Source organism: Xenopus laevis, chromosome 3L, assembly GCF_017654675.1.
Source record: "Xenopus laevis strain J_2021 chromosome 3L, Xenopus_laevis_v10.1, whole genome shotgun sequence".
Taxonomy (NCBI): Eukaryota; Metazoa; Chordata; class Amphibia; order Anura; family Pipidae; genus Xenopus; species Xenopus laevis.
In genome coordinates this window covers 123087877-123110582 of record NC_054375.1, presented here as the reverse complement: position 1 = coordinate 123110582, position 22706 = coordinate 123087877, and the positions used below count along the sequence as shown (strand labels likewise).

At 39.8% G+C, this 22706-nt stretch overlaps 1 protein-coding gene across 5 annotated transcripts in view; it reads left to right on the top strand.

The window, feature by feature from the left end:
* The window catches only part of igdcc4.L (immunoglobulin superfamily, DCC subclass, member 4 L homeolog), a 59768-nt gene that overhangs the window by 12911 nt on the left and 24151 nt on the right, over nt 1–22706 (top strand). For 3 of the 5 annotated variants that reach the window (XM_018253293.2, XM_018253291.2, XM_018253290.2), the window contains exon 2: nt 20169–20462. In XM_018253293.2, coding sequence (XP_018108782.1) covers nt 20363–20462 — 100 coding nt within the window. In that variant the 5' untranslated portion in view covers nt 20169–20362. Of the gene's footprint in view, nt 1–20168; nt 20463–22706 lie in introns of those variants that run through there. The other 2 variants (XM_018253294.2, XM_041586890.1) reach the window with 2 other exon arrangements.

The window sequence follows — 22706 nt, the reverse complement described above, 5'->3', positions numbered from 1 at the left end:
TCAGGGCCCCCCATAAAAAAACATTTGTGGCTAGGGCGACCCCCCCCCTTAAACGTCCATGCCTTCCTGAAGTCAGCAGCTCTCAGAAAGATGGGGGGCCCGGCTAATCAAGTAAGTGTGGCATGGCCGGCCCCCCTTACCCTCGGGGCCCCCTACAACTCTCCCCTCTGTCCCCCCTGATGGGTGCCCTGGATACTGACTCCAGAAAGTAAACACTTTTTACATCTATATTAATATTAATTATAACTTTGCCATAAAGTATTAGCACAATGCTTTTATATCACTTGTCTGATGCCCCATGTTCCTCTATGAGGGGGCCGCCATATTTGTGCAGCAGGAGTCTGTTAGCATTAGAAACTTTGACAGGCTGAGATGGGACAGCCAGGTTGGCAAAACAGTCACGTTTAGAAACGTCAACTAACAATAACTGACCTATAGGTAACTTATAGGGGCCGATTCATCAATAGTCGAATATCGAGGGTTAATTAACCCTCGATATTCGACTGGGAACTAAAATCGTTCGACTTCGAATATCGAAGTCGAACGATTTTGCGCAAATCCTGCGATCGATCGAACGATTAAATCCTTCGAATCGAACGATTCGAAGGATTTGAATCCAACGATCGAAGGAAAATCCTTCGATCAAAATATCACAGGCAAGCCTATGGGGACCTTCCCCATAGGCTAACATTGACTTCGGTAGGTTTTATCTACCGAAGTAGGTGGTCGAAGTATTTTTTAAAGAGACAGTACTTCGATTATCGAATGGTCGAATAGTCGAACGATTTTTACTTCGAATCGTTCGAATTCGAACGAATTTAACCAATTCAATGGTCGAAGTACCCAAAAAATACTTCGAAATTCGAAGTTTTTTACATTCGAATTCTTCACTCGAATTTTGTAAATCTGCCCCATAATGTACATTAATATTATATGTGTCAGTATCACTTTAACTGCATGCATATATGTATAATACTATGTGTGTGTGGAAGCTGCCATAATGCTTACTCCCTTCCTACCCCAGACCCAAATGAAACAGAAACCCCAGACACCAATGTGCCAAGAAAATGTTTAATGCTTGCTTGGTTTTAAAGGAATTTTTCAGTGTAAAAATAAAAACTGGCTAAAAAAAAATGTCTAATATATTTAGTTCACCAAAAATGTAATGTATAAAGACTGGAGTGAGTGGATGTGTAACATAATAGCCAGAACACTACTTCCTGCTTTTCAGCTCTCTTGGCTTCCACTGATTGGTTACCTTGATTACCAGGCAATAACCAATCAGTGACTTAAGGGGGTCCCATGGGTCTTAACTGTTGCTTTTGAATCTGACCTGCATGCTATGGTTCAATTGCAAACTCACTGAACAGTTATGTCCCATGTGGCCCCCCTTCAACTAACTCAGAGTTAGAGAGCTGAAAAGCAGGAAGTAGTGTTCTGGCTATTATGTTAGACATCCAGTCACTCCAGCCTTTATACATTACATTTTTGGATAACTAACTATATTAGAAATATTTTTGTATTTTGAACAGCCTATCTATTTACCCAGTTTTTATTTTTACACTAAACTGTTCCTTTAACAAGCAATAACTCTTAGTTGTCCTTGTTTTATCCAGCATGAATAACACACAAAACGCATGTAATGTTCTCAGAGTCTAAATCTGGGCTGTGCAAGCTCTGGAAAAATCTGATTTGTCCCTCTAAAGGGCATTATAGTTAGCGTATGGATTTGTTTTGTGAATATATTCTGAATCAGAGTATGCCTTACCCTTCCTAAATGGTTCATATATGATTTCTTTCTACCAAACACAAAATGTTATTCTTTACCTGTGGGTAGTGATTCTACCTATGAGGAAATGTAAAATCTAATTTCTAAAGGAGAATTCAACCGTTAACTAAAAAAACCCTACCCCCTACCCTACGTAGACCCCCCTCCCTCCTCCCCCCCAGCCTAGCTCCCCCCCCCTCCGTGGAAATGACCCTAATTTTTTACTTACCCCTCAGTGCAGATTCAGGGATCGCAGTTCATGGCAGCCATCTACTGGGTCTTCGTGTCTTCTTCCGGCGCTTCGGCAATTTCCGCCCATTTCGGCGCATGCGCAGTAGTCACAAACCGTGAAATTACTCCAACTGCGCATGTGCCTCTCCGCCGGTCTCAGATTACCGAAGACCTGAAAGATGGCTGCCGTGAACTGCAATCCCTGAATCTTTACTGAGGGGTAAGTAAAAAGTTAGGGGCATTTCCCCGGGTTGGGGCAGCTAAGCTGGGTGGGAGGAGGGAGTGAGATCTACGTAGGGTAGGGGGGTAGGTTTTTTTTAGTTAATGGTTGAATTCTCCATTCAGTGTAGCAGAGTGCTTCCTAATTGTTATAATAGTGGTTTGCCAAGAATCACTAGCATTTTTTGGGCATATGAATACTCTCATTTTACTTAAAGGTTTAAGTGCACTTTTTACTACTCCATAAATGATCAGTAAAATATCTATTTAAGACATCAGATTAAAAAAACAAAAACAACTTTTACTAATACTGCAAGTGTCCAATAATATTAGAAAACATTTTTACCCCCCCCCCCAAAAAAAGTCTGAAAGTAATACATAGTCATTAGGAATATCATTAGGAATAAAATCTAACCTATGTTCAAAGATCAACTCTTGGTCACTGTCCCAAGGCCCTGAGGGATAATATTTAACAACAGATCATCCTCCTGCCAAATGGTTAAGCAAATCTAGTCTCACAGTAGTCTTGAATGTACTGGGTCCAACATATGTCGTAGGTCAAGTTTATTTGTGGAGGAGGGGATGGACAACCTGTGTCTGTTACAGTGTAACCCAAAAAAACCGATGCCAATCATTTTTGCAGCCGAAAAATGGGTTAAAATCGGTAATGAAACTCACTTTAATTCATATTTTCTGCCAGAAATGGTAAAATACATGCAAAAATACAAAGCAAGTTTAAATATATAATGAACAGCAAATCCATCATCCGGAAACCCGTGATCCAGAAAGCTCCGAATTACGGAAAGGCCGTCTTCCATTCGCTCCTCTTTATTCAAATAATCAAGATTTTTAAAAATGATTTCCTTTTTCTCTGTAATAATAAAACAGTACCTAGTACTTGATCCAAACTAAGATATAATTAATCCTTATGGGAAGCAAAACCAGCCTATTGGGTTTATTTAAAGGTTAGATCTGTGGCTTGGAATTAGGGACCCTGATATGGACCCAGAAAAAGTTGACTGGGGTAGATGCCAAACAAATGAAGATGGCCTCTAGAAGGAACCAATGAGCATATTTACTAACATTGGAGATAAATATCACCGGTGATCTCTGGAGATATGGCCCATGGCAACCAATCAACAATTAGATTTAAACAGCCCTCTAGAAATCAAAAGCAAAGATCTGATTGGTTGCTATGTGCAACATCTTTAGAGATCTCCGGAGATATTTGCTTTGCTTGCTTAGTTTTTTTTGCATGCATTTTACAAACTCCTATTTTCTATTATTTTTGTCAGCTGTAGCATAATTTTTTTACCATAATGTTATGGTTTTGGTGTCACTGGTGTGGGATAATCTGTGACTGTTTGTAGGTCTTGAGAAAGGACTCCAGAGGGGGTCCAAAAATATCAACATCCATAAAGTATTTAAAAAAAAATTATACACATGTATTTATAATATAGAAATACAGTATACATTACATTTTTATGTATATTATACATATACTTATTCACCCCTTGTTACTTTACCCTCAGCAAAAAGCCAGGACGGTGGCTGGCCAGTAAAAATGATGCTTGATGCCAATGTCATTTATAGGAAAAAATTGCAAAAATAGAGAAAGGCTGGTATTTTTTTCCAGAAAAGGTGGCAAACCTAATGATAGATTATAGATAGATAATAAACAGACAAATAGATAGATAGACAAATAGATTACACAGCTGCATAGATATACTTTATATATTAGTATCCCTTTTGAATTCTGATCCTATAGAAGCACTGAATAAATTGCCTCATAAGGTTCTCACCAGCTTGGTGCTTTGGGACTTCTTAGGGTCTCATAGCAATTGTCTCACTTGGAAATCTACTGGCCACCTACCTCTTTAAGTTGGCGACACTTCTCTGCTGTTCTCTCTCTTTCTGCTACCCCCCCCCCAAGTTATAAAAAAAACAAAAAAAAAACTGTTGCGCCTGGGCCCCCCTATAAGTTAAAAAAAAACATTGGCGCCAGGGCCTCCCTTACAAGTTAAAAAAAAAACATTGGGGCCCCAGAGAATATTTTTTTTTAAAAAAAACATTGGTGGCAGGGGCCTATAGAGTATTAAAATAATACATTGGTGGCCAGGGGTTTAAAACACATTGGTGTTCAGTAGGACTTCAACTTCACCTCCTTTGGTAGCTGTGGGTCTTTTCTCGGCTTCAGGTCTTCAACTTCAGCTGCCTTCGTTGCTTTGGGTCTTTTCGCTGCTTCGGTACTTGGGCTCTTCGGGAATTCGGAGGTTTAGGACTTCGGCAGGTGCGGCGCGGTTTCGGCGCTGTCAAGGGAGGCCTGGGCCCGGTACAGCAGTCTTTCATTACAGCTAAAAACAACATTCAAGAATATTGTTGCCCATCTCTCATTTTCCCTGCTCATTAATAGCTTTCAGAGCCTAAAGCATAATAGCACATTGTGTTGGATTGTGATATATTGTTGGCCTTTGCAGCTGCTGACATTGCACACAGTTGCAGTTAATTGGGTCTGGCCAACACAATAACTACCGTGTTTATTTGTCATCTCTAAGTACAATAAGTTCACTTTATCAAACTTTTAACTTTAGCTGTTAATATCCCCATTTTGCCTACGTGCACAAATGCAGTGAGCAAAGTGCAATTTTCAGCACAATCACCAAGTTTTGCTGCATTTCCCCCCAAAATTCCAGTATCATTGTGGTTGGCAGGGAGCGATGTGCTTGGCACAGTTATGTTGCACCTAATGAAATTGAAGCAGAATTGCCAAAATTACCAGAACTGAATTTCATTGGATGCAATTGCACAAAAGTCAGGTTGTTGTAATGATGTCTGTGGCTAATTCTTTAGGCACAAGTCTGCTCGGCCTATTGACACATAAAGGGAAACTCGAAGATAGCGCCTGGTCAGGAGGTGCTGGTAGCTCTAACCCTAAAATGTTTTACACACAATTGACTGCAGCACATTCCCTGCTAATTTAACTTCTAATACCACCCATTCCATGGCAGGATAAATACAGAATTTCAAATGATAGCTGCTCCTATACTTGATACAAAAGTATAATCTAAAGCAAAATATAACGCAGTGAGCTTTTTCTGACATGCATCTTGCAACATACTTTTGTTACAAAAAAATCCTACTAATTATCCAAGTGATTGGACATGGACCATGTTAAATAGACAACCAGCAACATCCACCCTCTTTGTAGAGTGGAGTCCAAAGAGGAAGGATATGGAAGCTCCTTCCCTTTTATTGAGGCAACTTCGGGCGACTTCGGAAAACAAAGCTCTATCCCACTGGCAGTTTTGATTCTAGTTGGTGGGAAGGCTGTCTCTGCCCTAAGAAATCAACTGCAGTTTAATTGTAGATAGGTTCTTCGAGAATTTCTTTGGTTAGTTTTAACAAACAGCATTCTGTGAGCTGCAGACATATGCATATCATACTGAAGTAACCCATGTAATGAATATAAAATGTGTAAACATACTGAAAAAGTTTGAAATAATATGCTAATTTGTGGTTGAAAGGCTGGGGTGGATACTGGCTAATCTTGAATCATATATTCAGGATTGATATATATAGTATATCTTACTGTCCATTGTATTACTTTTTACCTGCAGCTTTTATATCTCCTTTCTGGATCCATGCTTCTTGGGGCCCACTAGCAAAATACATGGTGTCTGTGGTTTCTTGGTGCAGGATGAGGATTCCAGGATTCTGGTGTTTTCCTAAGGAAACTGTGCTTGTTTTTTAGGGGGTGGGTCTCTACATACACATCTAGTGTTGGCTTAGCTTTCTCTAATCAGTTATACATTCATTAAAAAAAATGAATATCATTAAAGGCCCTGATATTATTACAATTTCTTAATTGAATGGTTTATAGGAATCTGAACAATACAAATAATAAATCTGAGGTTTACGGTCTCCAGGTAGAAAGTGATTAATCACCACATCGAGGAAGAGGCCCAGGTGCACCACCCTGAGCCCTCAGCACAGGTAGCGGAAAATCCAAACAATCTTTGGAGCAGGCACTCAAAGAAGGCAAACTTCCACCAGGCACTATATAAGTGAAAAGAGTTTATTGTGTCCACAGCCTTACGCATTTCATGTCATAAACACATAGGGGCAAATTCACTAAAGTGTGAAGCACCTAACGCTAGCGCAAATTCGCCAGCGTGACGTCATTTCGCGTAACGTTACGGGTGCTGGCGTAAATTTGCTACGAAGTGGACCTACTCTAGCGCTACTTCGCACCCTTACGCCAGGCAAAGTTGCGCTATGGCGAAGGGACGTAACTACGCTAATTCACTAACTTGCACATTTTACTGAACGTTACCTCTTGCGCCAAACTTGCCACCTCAGACCAGGTGAAGTGCAATAGAGTAGATAGGGCTTGCTTCAAAAAAAGTTGAAATTTTTTCTAAGTCCCAAAAAATGCTGCCGTCTTTTCCTTTTTTAAGGGTGAAAGGTTGAAAAAGATCGTAAATTTTTTTGGGGTACCCTCCTTCCCCCCTACATTTCCTAACATATGGCACCTAAACTATACAGTGGGCACATGTGTAGGGCAATATAACACCTCTATTTTATTTTATGAAGATTTCCCAGGATTGTGTGGTGTAATGTATTTGCTGCTACATATACGTCCATTGTACTTTAACTTGGCGCTGTATGCAAATTAGGCATTTAACGAATTAACGCTAGCGCAACTTCGCTACTGTTCGCCTCCCTGAACGCAAGTTTGGATTTTAGTGAATTAGCGGCACCCTGGTGAAACTTCGCCTGGTGAAGTGCGGCGAAGTGTGGCAAAGCCTGCGCTAGCGCGGCAAAGCCTGCGCTAGCGCAACTCCGCAGGTTAGTGAATTTGCCCCTTAATCATCTAAACCGAGCCATGCCTCAAATATTTAAACAAAAGTGCACCAATCAAAACAATACACCAATTAACCAATCAACCAATCCAAAAGTTTTACCCAGGTGCACCAATCACTATTCAGTTTCTAAGTGTGTGGAAGGTTACTACCTTGACTCTTTTCAAGAGCCATGTTGGTACTCTGAATTTACTCTAAAATGTTGATGATATAATGATATTTTTTTTACTATTGGCTTCTGAAATGTTGATGATATAATGATATTTTTTTTTACTTTTTTACCCATTTTTGTCTTTGATGGTTTTCCGCTTACCTATGCTGAAGATCTGAAATGGTGCTCCTGGACCACATCTATAATCTGGTGAATTTTTACCTGCATCCTAGTGCCCTACATTCTTTGTATATTACCCAGGCAGATCCTTTTACTGCTAGGGGCTGAAAGGCTTAGGTTCAACAGAGTGGGTTTAGTTTAGCTGGCCTGATCTTCCCATTATTCCTGCTCAGCGTGGGGCCAGCTGCCTTGTATTTTCTTAATTGTCTTTATATGCAGAGGCTGTGATTTCTCTATAATTGACATTTATACGCCCAGTTTAATTGCATAAAGCAATTAATACAGTCAGAATGAATCCATGGCACATTATCTCGGCAGATGGAACATTATTTCTGCAGAGAATATATGCCTGCATTTCTTTCTTATGGGTTTTATGGATTTGAATGCAGCCTATAGAGAATTTTTATAATAATCTTTATAATAATATTTGTATTATTTTTTCACTCTTTATGCTACTACACATATAAACATATTACACTTATTAAGTCAGAGGAGATGAAAGTCTGTATTGTTTAATTGGGGATGTTATTCTTGTGATCCTCAAGCTAGAGACCTGTCTAAGTATCAATATGTAGACCCCACCAACATTCATATTTACCAGCTCGTATCTGCAACCCATGCCAAGCTTACAATCCTTTTAACAGCTGCACAAGTATGCATTCCAAAATCCAAGCAGTGTAGCTGCACACAGGCCAATGTTGTGCCTGTCATTGGAGCTACATGGAGGGGTGGATGGGAGCTTATCCCTGCCTGCGTTTTTTAGGACAATTATGTGCCCTTGGCTGAAAAGGTAAATAAAAAAAATATAAACATTGTGATAAGTGCCCTTTTTGGATGCAAAAGAATTCTCCCAAAATTCCAGCATCATTGTGGCCATGCGATAAGTTGCATCCATCACTATTATTCATCTTGTGCTAACCTTTGCAGAGTGGGGATGCTGTTAATTCCAGCATGCCTATGCACAGAGAGTTATTAATGCATGTGAATTATTTGGCATATGTCTGCAGTGTCAAAAATATTACCGCCACTTTCAGGATGAAAATGGGAGCACTTGCAAATAAATAACCCGAGCAGGCTGGACAATGCGTTGGCTTCTCCTTCAGCGGAGAAAAGAGCATGCATGGATGCAAGAACTATGAGTGACGATGTGTGCACAATTTTGTGTTCATTTTTGCATTCAACAATTGCGGTTGTGTTTGCCAGGTGCAGTAAACCATATTAATATTTAAAATAATAATATATATATAATATAGGCACCCGTGGGCCATGCCTTGAGTCTGGTGCCTAGGGTGAACAAAACTACAGGACAAAACTACAGCCCAATTGGAATAGTAAAATGCATTATCATGATTCCGGAAGTAACAACTAACCCAAGATTCATCTGACTGAATGGGAAGAGAATCGCTGCATTGCTGGCTGGAGGTGCCTGTAACTCATTTGGCTGCAGATCAATAAAAACAGCAGCACTCTGGTAATTTGAAAAAATTGAATCTCTACTTAAAGTGCCTCAAGGCAACAGGGGCCCGAAACTTTGCCTTGAGGCACTTTAAGTTAAGATTCACTTTTTTTTCAAATTACCTGAGTGCTGGGTACATAGTGCACCTGGGGCTACAAAGAGCTGTTCTCTACTCTTGAAGCACACATGAATTGCATTCATTGTAACTCATTTGTCTAGGACCATACCTGCTAACTGTCATGTTTTTCGCGGGACATTCCCGATTTTGACAGCTGAACCCGCAGTACCGGATTGTTACCGAAATGTCCCGACTTTCTTTTTGATCTTCTGCACTGAACAGCCAGAAAAGATACAAAGTTTCTAACTTAATTGGCAGAGAGCCCAGAATATGTGCCAGGCACTCTTGGATACTTTGGTAACAATTTAAGTTAAGCAAAGAAGCAATTGTAACAATTTAAGATCAGCAGGTCTCTTGGGTGAAACTGTGACTTGCAGCTTAAAGGGCAATTCACCTTCATTAGCAAAACTGTAATAACTCATAAAAACCACAGAAATGTGTTCAAACTTTCATGACCTGCCAAATTTTGTAAAAGGAACTTGTAATTAGGGGGCGTGGCCACAAAATGGGCATGGTCAAAAAATGTTCGTTGCGCTCCGCACTGCAAACCTTTTTGTCCCTCTTTCTGTTTCCAAAATGTTGGGAGGTATGCAGGACTGTAGAGATGATAAGAAAGCTTTGCCATGGCAGAGCAAACAATGCAAAATCTGTTGTTTATATAGGAACATTAAAGTACTGACATTCCAGTACAGGTATGTAAATAAATATTGTCACAAAGGCGTATATGCAGTTGTCAGTACCAGATTTCATCTGTCTGGGGAGGGCAAGTTTTGTCATCCACTGGTTTATGCTTGAGCGGTTTGGAGACTTTAAAAATATTGTAGATGATAATGTGTAATTGTTACAATATGGTCTGTGAAATAAATCAGAGCTGTTTGAGATAAAAGGCAACAGATCTATTAAACATGTTCCAACATCTGTATCATGCATACACTGACCTGGGCACATGAAAACATTCTCTTCTCCAGTCTCAAATCACTGGCTTGTATAATGGAGAAAACTTCATTGTTCAATTAACCCATTCACTGATAAAGGATTTTACAGTGGGATAATAAAAACTCCTGTCCAGGCATCCTACTAACAAGACACAGACCATCTGCACCAGCATAATAAACAAATAGATATATGGGGTCACCTACACACCCCTGTGTTACTGTGTTACACACTATGTGCTCTCTTAAGTGGGGTACAAGCAAGGGTCCAAACTTTTAAATTGCAGTGTTATTCTGAGGCAAAGTGAATAAACTCCTTTGCACCCAGAAGAATAACCATTTAACAGTATTTTTGTATGTACAGTTATGGGATCCGTTATCTGAAAACCCATTATACAGAGATGAAAACTCCTGAAGACTGCATTATAATCAAATAACTCTATTTTTTAAAATTGATTTCCCTTTTCTTTGTAAAAATTCTTAACTAAAAGAACATCAGAGCAGCACTTTTACATTGACTTGTGTTAAAGGTTTACTTATCCTTTCAGTGGCCTGTATGCATGCATAAATAATTGTGCAAAACTTCAATTTGTACATTTTTATCTGTGCATATGTGACAACCACTGTACTTCACTGTAGATTTACATTAAAAAAGGAAGAGCTCATAACACTGGCCCATAACACGGGCCCTTGGCCCTCTGGCAGAAACGTACCTCTCCTTAGTCTTCTGCCCTTCTTGCGATGGGGCCACGCCCATTTTTACGTCACAGTCCGCCCATTTACACGTGGCTCCCCCCTTTTTACGTCACGGTAAATTTTTTTAAAAAAAGGTGGCAACCCTAGTGACAGCACATCTGGATTTTGTCAAAAAGCTTAAAAGGATTCTGTCATGATTTTTATGGTGTTGTTTTATTTCTAAATTACACTGTTTACATTGCAAATAATTCACTCTATGATATAAAATGTCATTCCTGAACCAGCAAGTGTATTTTTTTTTAGTTGAAATATTGGTGTGTAGGCAGCCATCTCAGGTCATTTTGCCTCAGTTCATTTTGCCAGCACTTTAGGATGGAACTGCTTTCTGGCAGGCTGTTGTTTCTCCTACTCATTGTAACTGAATGTGACGCAGTGGGACCTGGATTTTACTTTTGAGCACTGTTCTTATATCTACCAGGCAGCTGTTATCTTGTGTTAGGGAGCTGCTATATGGTTACCTTCCCACTGTTCTGTTGTCAGGCTGCTGGGGGGGGGGGAATGAAGGGGGTGATATCATTCCAACTTGCAGAACAGCAGTAAAGAGTGACTGAAGTTTATCAGAGCACAAGTAACATGACTGGGGGCAACTGGGAAACTGACAATATGTCTAGTCCCATATCAGATTTCAAAATTAACTATAAAAAAAAATTGAGATTAGTTTGCTCTTATAAGAAATGGATTTCAGTGCAGAATTCTGCTGGAGCAGCACTATTAACTGATGTGTTTTGCAGTGGCGTAACTACCGGGGGAGCAGGGGGATGCGATTGGGCCAGGGCCCGCACCCCCTCAGGGCCCCCCGGCAGCTCGCGCACCACTGTGTTTTTAACTAAATGCGGCTGTAAATGCAGCTGTTTCCGGGTGTGCGGAGGGGGGCGGGGCCTGGCTGCACGTCCCGGGCCAGGGCCTGCCCCCTCTAGTCACCCTGCTGGTGTTTTGACAGTATCCCTTTAAGAGTGATCCAGCTGTGATTTTGGGAAAAGGTAAAGCTTTAGTGGTTAGGCAAGACCAAGAAAGAGCTGTACGTGCGGTGCAATATATTACCTCGAAAGCAACCAACCATACCTACATTTCGATCCCAATAATAATATGTAGCACTGTTTGAAAATTGAGGTTCATCAACATTGACTGACTAACCAGAACAACTTGGAGTCAACTTATATTATAGTATAATTAAAGCATGTGCAGACCCTGGACAGACTGGGTGCAATAAATATCTCTTTGAGGTCCATGAGCTTCTTCTGTGAGTTCCCCTTACAGAAGCAATATTTATACACTGGCAACTGACCTTCAGTGGCCTCTTTATATTGCTATCCTGGTAACCCATTTGCTCCATAGACAAGCTATAAATCTTGCCTCGTAAGCTTTGCTCATGTGGATCTCTGAGGATAAATTTATTTTGTGTAAGTAAATCAGTGCTCTGTGGCAATTTATTGCTTCAGTCATGTAATGTTCCCATGTGGCAGGAAAGATTGAGTTCCTGGCATCACTACTCTTTATGAGTGTATCCAAATGCAGTTGCACCCTAGTTCAGGCACACAGCTCCTGCGTTATTCTAACATATGGTTGTTGTGTATACCCCTGCATTATAACAGAAGATGTGGAAGCTTTATGTGTCATGATAAACATGGCTAGGACAGGGCCCCCATAAAGTGTCACATCCCTCACTTATTATTTTGCCTTTATATTTTTCTAATAAGTTTATCAAGGTCAATGCTTTGTGTCCCTAAAGATTGACTACACATAGCATTCCTTATCCTTATCCTTATTGTCTTAATTTGTGTCTTAATTAGGAAGCTGCAAACTGTGTGGTTTGCCTGACTGGGAGTGTCGGACTGGCACAGTGGGAAACTGGGAAAAAACCTGGTGGGCTCCGACCCTCATGGGCCCCCGCTGGTCTAGACCCCCTCACCCGATGCTGGTTTTATTTAAAAAAAAAAAAGTATTTTTGCACTAAGGGGAGTCATGTGTGCATGCGCACCTTCATGCACGGCACGACACGTCGCAGGAGGGGGACGGGGGCCCTGGTCAGCAGTTCCGGTGGGCCCTGGGCCCCCCAGTCCAACTCTGCTGGGCTGTGGTCGTTGGAAGAAAGCCACTCATTTGTTTTCAATGGATATAGGACCCGTTATCCGGAAAGCTCCAGATTATGGGAAGGCCATCTCCTATAGATTCCATTTTAATAAAATAATTTAAATTTTTAAACCTGATTTCCCTTTTTCTCTGTAACAATAAAACAAAACCTTGTACTTGATCCCAATTAAGATATAATGAATCCTTACTGGAGGCAACATAATCCTATTGCTTTAAATTAAGGTTTATATGCTATTTTAGTTAACTTAGGTTAGAAAGATCCAAATTATAGATGGACCCCTTATCTGGAAAACCTAGGTCCCAAGCATTCTGGATAACAGGTTCCATGCCTGTACTGGGTAAACATATTTTTAGCCCATATCCCAGAAACTTTGCTGAATGCTCATTTTATATCTGATATATATTGTAGTTATGCATCAGACATTGTCCCTAGCAGACATTCTATCATTCTAGGACCCCCCAGTAGCATTTGGGTCACTTTTTATACTTTACTGTCCACAAGCAAAGCTGCAACAGGAACAGCCACTAAGAGTGCATAGAAAGAAAACAATGTCCACAGAGGTATTCTTCTACCAACCACAACAACATTTGAGTCCCTACTTAAAGTGGACCTGTCACCCAGACACAAAACACTGTATAATAAAAGTCCTTTTTAAATTAAACATGAAATCCAATTTCTATTTTTATTAAAGCATTCATAGCTGTTGTAAGCTCATTTTATGCTTTAGGCGGGGCAGGCAATTACTTTCACATTCCATTCAGCGCTTCCTAGATGTCACTTCTCTCCTCACATTCCCCCATTCTCTTCACCATTTAATTGTGTAACCAGGACATGGGGGATGGACATCAGGTCCCACATTCTGGTGCACAAACCAGATTCTGAGATGATACAAGTCTTGTCTTAATAACAGTGTCCACAAAATGGCTCCTGCCTGCTTGCTAGAATTAGGAATTCCCAGACTGAAGGAAACAAGATTCAAATAATTTATATAGTGTAATTAAAGTTCATTTTGCTTGACTAATGTGATGAAATAGGATTTTGAATAATTTTTTTGGGTGATGGGTCCCCTTTAAAATGGTTCAGTACAGTTATTGGATTCTAGAATGACTGTCTGGAGTATGGATTCCTATTGACATATTTCTTGAGAAAAATCATTTCCACACTTAATCTGATTTGGTAAGATAATTTAACAGCATGCATTATGCTCAAGAGCAGAAGGTGAACATCTACTGTAGCTTGACAGCAACATGGCTACAATGGACAATGAAAGTGTTATACAGTATATTCAGAGGCAGTGAAGAGGTAAAAAGGAGGTGTTTAGACAGGAAGGGTAAGCTCTTCTAGATCATCATGAGGAGTTCACTATTTATTAGGAATCCACAAATAAAGCATTTTTGCAGTTGGTTATCTAATTATGTAATTGTTTACAGTGGAAAAGGTTCATGGCCATCAAGTCTAACCTTATTTTGAAACATATATTCTCAGTAACTCCTAAGTAACTCTCCCCTAGATCCAGAAGCCCAGACCCCTAAAGTTGTCTCTAATTTCCATCTTTAGTGATGAGCAAATTTTTTCTCCAGTTATGGATTTGCGGCGATATTCCGCATTTCGTCATCTGCTAATTATTTCTAAAAAATGTGGCAAAAATCTATTGTGGAAAAAGCGCTGAGACAAAAATGTCACAGATTTAAAAAAAAGTCGCCATAATAAAAAAATGCCCATTGACTTTAATGCATTTGGACAAAAAAGTTGCCATAAGAAAAAACTTCATGTGACGTTAATGCATTTGGAGCGAGAAAAATTGTAGTGCAAGTAAAAAATTGTTGCGCATAAAAAAAATTTTGACACCCATTGACAACGTGTTTTGCGAATTTTTCGCGGTTTCACAATTTTTTTCTCTGTTTCGGGAATTTTTCAGCGAAGCAAAATGGGAAGGATTGTTTATGGAGTGGTGGCATTAGCTCTCCATTGTGTCCACCTACAGTTGCAGGTGTCTACATAACTGATCCTTAAAGGGATACTCTGATGGGAAAATGTTTTTTTTTCAAAACACATCAGTTAATAGTGCTGCTCCAGCAGAATTCTGCACTGAAATCCTTTTTTTCAAAAGAGCAAACTGATTTTTTTTATATTTAATTTTGAAATCTGACATGGGGCTAGACATGTTATCAGTTTCCCAGCTGTCCCCAGTCGTGTGACTTGTGCTCTGATAAACTTTAGTCACTCTTTACTGCTGTACTGCAAATTGAGTGATATCACCTCTCCCCCCCCCACAGCAGCCTAACAACAGAATAATGGGAAGGTAACCAGATAACAGCTCCCCGGTAGTTATAAGAACAGCACGCAATATTAAAAATCCAGGTCCCACTGCAACACCTTCAGTTACATTGAGTAGGAGAAACAATAGCAAAAAGCAGTTCCATAGTGCAGCACTGGCTCTCTCTGAAAGCAAATGACCAGCCAAAATGACCTGAGATGGCTGCCTCGACACCAATATTACAACTAAAAAAAATACACTTATTGGTTCAAGAATGAAATTTTATATGGTAGAGTGAATTATTTGCAGTGTAAACAGTGTAATTTAGAAATAAAAACTACATCATAAAAATCATGACAGAATCCCTTTAATTTCTTGCTGGTCCTAGTTACAGCTGACTGGCAGTATATGCTATATAGCTAAATACTTCTAGTTCCTTTAGCAAGGATTTACATACCTTTTTTCCCCATGAATAGTATAAATAGCTGCATATTTTTAAACCCCAAATGCAGGTCACAGATGATCTAAAATGGATTAGTGATCACTAAAACTATAGTATTTTAGAAGGCACCTAGGGGGAGTTCTTATATACCAAAGCCAAGATAAATGAATCCAATCACTTTAAATATAGATTTTATTGCCCTTTACAACACCGCTTAATAAGCTAAACTATTAAAAAACTAGCCGGCCGGAAAATAAGCAAGAGCTAAAAACAATTAATTATAAATGAGATTGCTTAAAATGACAATACAGCTACATATTAGGCAGCTTAAATTCATTTGAGTCATATTGATGTTTGTGAAAAATATATTCAGGTCATTCGGTCAAATGATTATTATGGAGAAGATGGTGCAGTAGGACCAACGCATTTATAAGAATTTCTTTTATGCAAAAGTTAAATATATCTTTGTCTCCTTAATATATTTCAGTTTAAAGGACAAGGCAAAGCCTTAAGGTGGCCATACACGGGCCGATAAAAGCTGCTGACAGACCGAGTTGGCAGTTTATTGGCCCGTGTATGGGGCCCCCGACGGGCTTCCCCGATTGAGATCTGGCCGATCGGATGGGACTAAAAATCCCGTTGAATCGCGCCCACATCTGTTCGTTTATGCGGTCCCTGGATCTGACTGCGCATTACCATTCGTTAGGATCCGATCGTTGGGCCCTAGGGCCCACGATCGGATCAGCCCGATATTGCCCACCTCAAGGTGGGCATATTGGGGAGAGATTCACTCGTTTGGCGATATCGCCAAATGAGCGGATCTCTCCGTGTATGGCCACCTTTAGTCACTGGAAGGTATCAGTCTGTTTGACACCCTCCTATGACTAATTGTTTACCTCTTACCCCAGGCCAGTGATCCTATTATTGGAAAAGAACACCAGCCGAGGGTAGTTTTCTGCAGGGAAATCATCCGTCACCTTTCCCCTCTTTCCCAGTTATACCCTGTGCTTCTTCAGACTAGGCATATACACACCCTACAGAATTCTTTGGAAAAGTTCTGTACTGTGCATGCGCCAAGTTTGAAAGCATAAATAGTCCAGATTTTCACAGCTCAACTCACAGTCCTCTGGATTGTTACTGAAATGTCCCAACTTTCTATTTGATCTCCTGCACTGAAGAGCCAGAAAAAGATACAAAGTTTCTAACTTAATTGGCTTTTGGCAGAGAGCCCAGAATATGTGGCAGGTGCAGTTAGATACTTTTGTAACAATTGTAGATAAGCAAAGAAGCAATTGTAGCAATTTAAAATAAGCAGGTCTCTTGGGGAAACTGACTTGCCGCTTAAAGGGCAATTCACCTTCATTGGCACTGTAATAATACATAAAAACCACAGAAATATTTTCAAGCTTTCACAACCTGCCAAATGTTGTCAAATGAACATGGTAATTATGGGGCCACAAAAATGGGTGTGGTCAAAAGAATTTGGCTGCGCTCCACGCGGCAAATCTATTTGTCTCTCTTTCTATTTCCAAAATTATTGGAGGTATGCTATATGATTTATTTAAAGTTATTTAAGTTAAGGAGCCGAAACGTTGAGAATAAAACGTCACTTTTATTTTTCAAAATGAAGTCCTTGGAGTGCGGCTTGTTTGTTTACTGCATACTAATGTGTTGACCAGCACCCAGGCAGCTGTGGATAGTTAAGAGTGCACCAGCTAAGCATATTGAATATATATATAAATATAGATATAGATATAGATAAAAATATATATATATATATATATATATATATATATATATATATATATATATATATATATATATATATATATATATATATATATATATATATATATATATATATATATATATATATATATATATATATATATATAGAAAAAGTTAGGATCAAGCACTCCTATGCATGGAATCTTCAGCTCACCCAGGTGCTATCCATGTGTCCAGTATTTAAATATAGTTGAAGAAGTTTGGATGCACACTGGGATTTTTAAATAAAAACCGTTTTTATTTAGTATTAATTAAAATGAAAACAGGCCAACGTTTCGGTCCCCATCTTGGACCTTTATCAAGACAGTGTTTTCTAGTTAAAAATTCAAATAAATAGCTAAAAGCAAATTGATTAGCCAATCAGTGTACACCAGGATCAGATAACATATAGTAATGTAGAAAGTACCCACACTCTGTCCCCTGTTTTCACTTCCCAGGTGCTTGTCTAAGTCAAAATATGTAAATGTTCAAAAGGGACCAGCACACCGGTTTCTTTGAGAATGCAAAAGATATTTATTTTAACATCACTGTGCATTGCTGTTTATCTAAAACATCTTCTGCGTTGCTAGGGTCTGTTATTCTAGTAACTGTGTAGTAGCTTTAGTCCAACATGGAGAACTATACATTCTCTGCATCTTGCCAATTATTAATTGTAAAACGACACCCCCTCTAAGGTTTAATTTAGGATTTGTGCTGGTTTGCTAGTACATGCCATTTTTGGACATGAAGGAAAAAATAAAAGTGATTTCCAGGCCCTATTTGCTTGCCTGCAGATCAGTGCACAATGGATTATATTTAAAGGGTGATGAGTCATCAAACGATTTGCAACCAGCGTGACCTTGTGTCTCTTCCAGATAATAAACTGCATCCAGAGATACTGCTGCCAATAAATATGATTTGAAACAGCATGTTATGGTGGAGGTCTGGCCTCAGATTAGGGGTAAAAAGATACATTACATCCAATCTACAATCATTCAGCTGTCTGTGCTTTATTGGAGGACCCAAGCTTGGATGTTTCAAAAGTAAAAAATCAAATCTCAGTGATTTCATAACACATTCATAATAGTTGTTTTTTCAAATGTATTGCCCTGCCCAGCTGTATATAATACTGAACTGGTACTGCAGTGACCTATGAAACAGGATCACTCACTTCTCTCTATTTCCTTTTTTTGTTCTTATCATTTATTCCTTATAGTGCCAACCTATTCTGTTATATTCAAAAGAAAAATGCAGCACTCCGGATAAGTATAAAGAGGTATCTTTATTGTGTCATGGTGGGTAACATCATCGCCTTACGCGTTTCAGGAAAGCATTCCCTTAGTCATAGGCATATTCTGTTATATTGCTCTCTAGGCTGCTCTTTTGATCTCTCCTGATTTGACTTTCACTTACCTCTAGTTTCTTCTCTTTCTAGTTTACCAACTGTTCTTACCCCCATCCGTCCTTCTATTTGTCTGATTTCTTCTGCATGTCTTTCTTTCTATACCCACCCTTCCTTTCTCTTCTTTTCTGTTTCTTGACCCTTTTTCTTCCCTTTTCCCCACCTCACAATGGCACATGTAACGATTTGTTGCCTGTGGGAAATTCCTACTCCCACTGGAAGCAAATCACCTTCTAAAGGAACCAGATGGCAAGGTATTTTACTGTGATTTGTCTCTCATGGGACAGGTAACAAATCACTTCATGTGCAATTGCCCTAAAAAGCTCCACTGAACAAGGCCATATTGTTTCTGGGGCTCAAAATGCATTATCAAGAACTATACAGTAACTCATAGGGGTCAGCACTGATGACTGGACTAGAGTGCTAATTGAGTTCTTGATGGTGGTCCTGCTCAGGTGAACGCAATACTGCATTTCAACAGGAGGTCCAACTATGAGACTCCCGCAGTCATCTAAGGTACAACAGTACAGCCATAATGCCAGATTTTAGATCAACTGACACCTGGGGCCACTGGGAGATCTAGTGTCAAGCCAAACTAAACCTACCATGCATGCATGCAATATCTGATATTTCCATTGCAGCCAACATATTTATCTCTTAATTGTACAGGCATCAGTGCTAGCAACAGAAACCAGGGAACCCATATATGGTAACTGGAGCAGTTCCGCTTTAATTGGCTTGCTTCTGATGGTGGGAGGTATAATCCATATACTGGACTGGTGAGCCACAGGCTAAACACTGGTTCTTTAAGTAACACTGTATTCCTTTAAGCCTCACCACCAGTAAAGACAGAGCCTATTCCTGGTATTGGAAGGCTTCTGAGATTGGCCTGGGAAAATACCTCTGTGCTGTAGTTAATTAGAACGTTGCAGCAGGCAGTCTTTAGTGGAACAGAAAGAATTTTGTGTCCTAAATGGCTGGCAGTCTAAACGTTAAAGCAGGGGTCCCCAACCTTTTTAACCCGTGAGACACATTCAAATGTAAAAAGAGTTGGGGAGCAACATAAGCATAAAAAAGGCACTTGGGGTGCCAAATAAGGGCTATGATTGGCTATTTGGTAGCCCCTATGTGGGCTGGCAGCCTACAAGAGGCTGTACTTAGGCACTATACTAAGTTTTATGCAATTAAAACTTGCTTTGAAGCTTGGATTTTAAAAACAAGCACCTGCTTTGAGGAACCTGAGAGCAACATCCAAGGTGTTGGAGAGCAACATGTTGCTCACGAGCTACTGGTTGGGGATCACTGCGTTAAAGCCTGTACTTTATGATAGGGGCTATGCATATACAGTATCATCTTTTCACCTCTGGGACTAATAGATTTGTGCAGGCAATGCTTCTAGATATTTTGGTTTGGAATTAGGTTTCTGTGATATGGAATCTTTATTCTGAAAATGAACAACTTATTTGCATTTCCCCTGCTTTCCCCTCTTTGAAGCCCAACTCCTTACTAAATGATCTGTTAATTTCCTATTGCAGGGGAGACCATCAGACTGGACCTCAGCTGCAGCCCCGGCCAGACACACACTGTGCTCCAACCAGACCAGGAAGCCATCTTAGATTGTGAGGTGGGCAGCAGAGAAGTGCCGTACAATGTAACCTGGAAGAAGGATGGGGTTCACCTAAACACAGATGAATCCCTGAGAGTCCTCCACAATGGGTCCCTGGTCATAATGCAGATGGAAAGAGACAACATTGAGGGAAGATATTCCTGTGCAGCCCAGGACTCTGTTGGGATTGTAACAGGCAGAAGTCGCACAGTGAGACTGGCAAGTGGGTCCCACAACACACCATACAAATGCACACCATACAAATGCAAAAGACATTCATACTATACTGTCATTTTATATATCATATAAACCAGGGAAGTCCAAGCTGTTGTTAAATTGGAAGGCTGTCAGGGGGTGCTGAGAGTTCAGCCACACCTGGAGGGGCACAGATTGAACATTCTCGATTCATATAGTTTATTCTTCGATTGAATAGGGGCCCCAAAGTTATTGCATTGCTACCCTGCATAAGACATGCCCAAACTGCAGCGCTTCAGCATTTTTAGATTATGTTCATGTATTGTTGATTCAAGTTACAAGCACATTATTGAGCAAGATCTAGGATAAGAACATTGAAATGTTTGGGTTCAGAATGACCTTGCTTGTTAACATGGTGGATGGTTGGGGGAAGTGACAATATGGCTTTGTATTGGACACAAATTAATGGACGAGTGTAGGAACCTGAAGGGAAATCAGACTAGGGAATTTAGAATATGAGGGTGAATGTTTATTCAATTTTGCATATCAAGAGCCATTGGAGAGTGACTGTTACAATCAAGTTTTATATTTATATTTATGTATCTATGTTGTGAGCTTAGGACACCTGACCAAGTGTTGGACCAATAAATGTGTATAGCGGGGGATGAAACCAAAAAGTCTGAAGACCTCTGCAATAATTTTGGAAACTAGTACAGAGTGAGAACTTAGTTAGGCATATCATAGATATACACAATACAGCTTAACTCAATATGTAATGTACAAGGGCAATAAAGCACAACACTTGTTTCTGCTTCTGAAGCTGATATATCATTTCCTGGTAAGGGGGCATTCACCTTAAACATAATGTTTAGCTGGAAATTCTCTGCAGTCCCAAAATACACTGCTCATTAGGGAAGCCCGTTACCTAGTTAAAATCTGTCTGCATTATTCCTCTTGACATCCTAGATTAGTACCATATGCTTTGCACATTGCAAAAATGTGGCTTCATGAGGGAGTTCATAAATGTATTATGCAATCCATGGGCTAAAGCTAGGGCCTCGCTGATCCTACCAGCTTGTCAGTGTAGCAGCGTTTCTTTGAAATGAGGCACCAGATGGGGGTGTCCACTTTCTCAGCTCATTATTTTGTTATTTAGAACTCCCTGCAGTTGCTCTTAGACAATACGATCCCAAGATCACAGCAGGAAAGGAAAAGTTTAAACTGACTCTGTTTACCAATAATATATTGCTATTTGCAGGGCCTACAAACTCTGCAGTGTTCTCCTAAATATATATTCCATTCCTTATATTCCATATAAGACTACTTTATACATCTTTCTAAAGGGAATGGTTCTACTTTACAGTATTTTAATAGAAATAAAAGCAACCATCATAAGGGCACTAAGTGTGCTGCCTGGGACCTCACAAGGTAATGCAGTTTATCTAAGAAACATTACGTGATCCTTATTATAGGCCATACCCTTAAATGTCTGATGATTTGTATGAGAAGAAATGGGAGGCTTCTCTTCTTATTATGTTTAAAATATAACCAACGCTTGGAAGACTAGGACAGCCTTCCTCTTCCCATGCTTGCCAGAACCACTCTGGTGAATATGGTATCCCTGTGCTGAATATCTTATCAAGTACCACTGCTCCCATTACTTCTGCATAACAAATAATATCTCTCTTTTAATTGGAAAACAATTAACCAGCTTGGTGCCATAGAAAGTAAATTCAGCTCTCAGGGACAGTGAGGTCAGATTTTGGGGTTGGCGTGAAACAAAGAGTTGAGTAGACAGTTTAATGGATATGTACACCCTCTCCACAAAAAATCAGTGAACAGCCTCTTTGAAATCTTTAGATAACTGCCACTTTGGTTGCTAAAAGGTTAACAGTAAGGGTGCAGCTTCCAATCAATCACTTAGAATTCCTTTTCCTCCTCTAACCCATTCAGCCCCCTCCCTCTGGAATTTACTTTGGCTGTTGGCTCATGAGCATGCTCAGTTCTTCTCAGCTCAGATTACTAAACATACCCTCCAGTCTAACAGCCAATGAAGAGATAGCATTGTTGGTTCCCAAAGAAACTCTGCTCTAGATATCTGCGCTTATTTTTTTCTCCCAACCACCTCCCCTGAGTTTAACCATTACAGTGCTCAACCCCAGCAGAATTTTTTCTCAAAGTATGTTGTGCCTGTGTAAATCTGCATACTGCATTGCATGAACTTTACAGCATACATGTCCTGTTTGCAGATACCAATGATGAGGGAAAATGA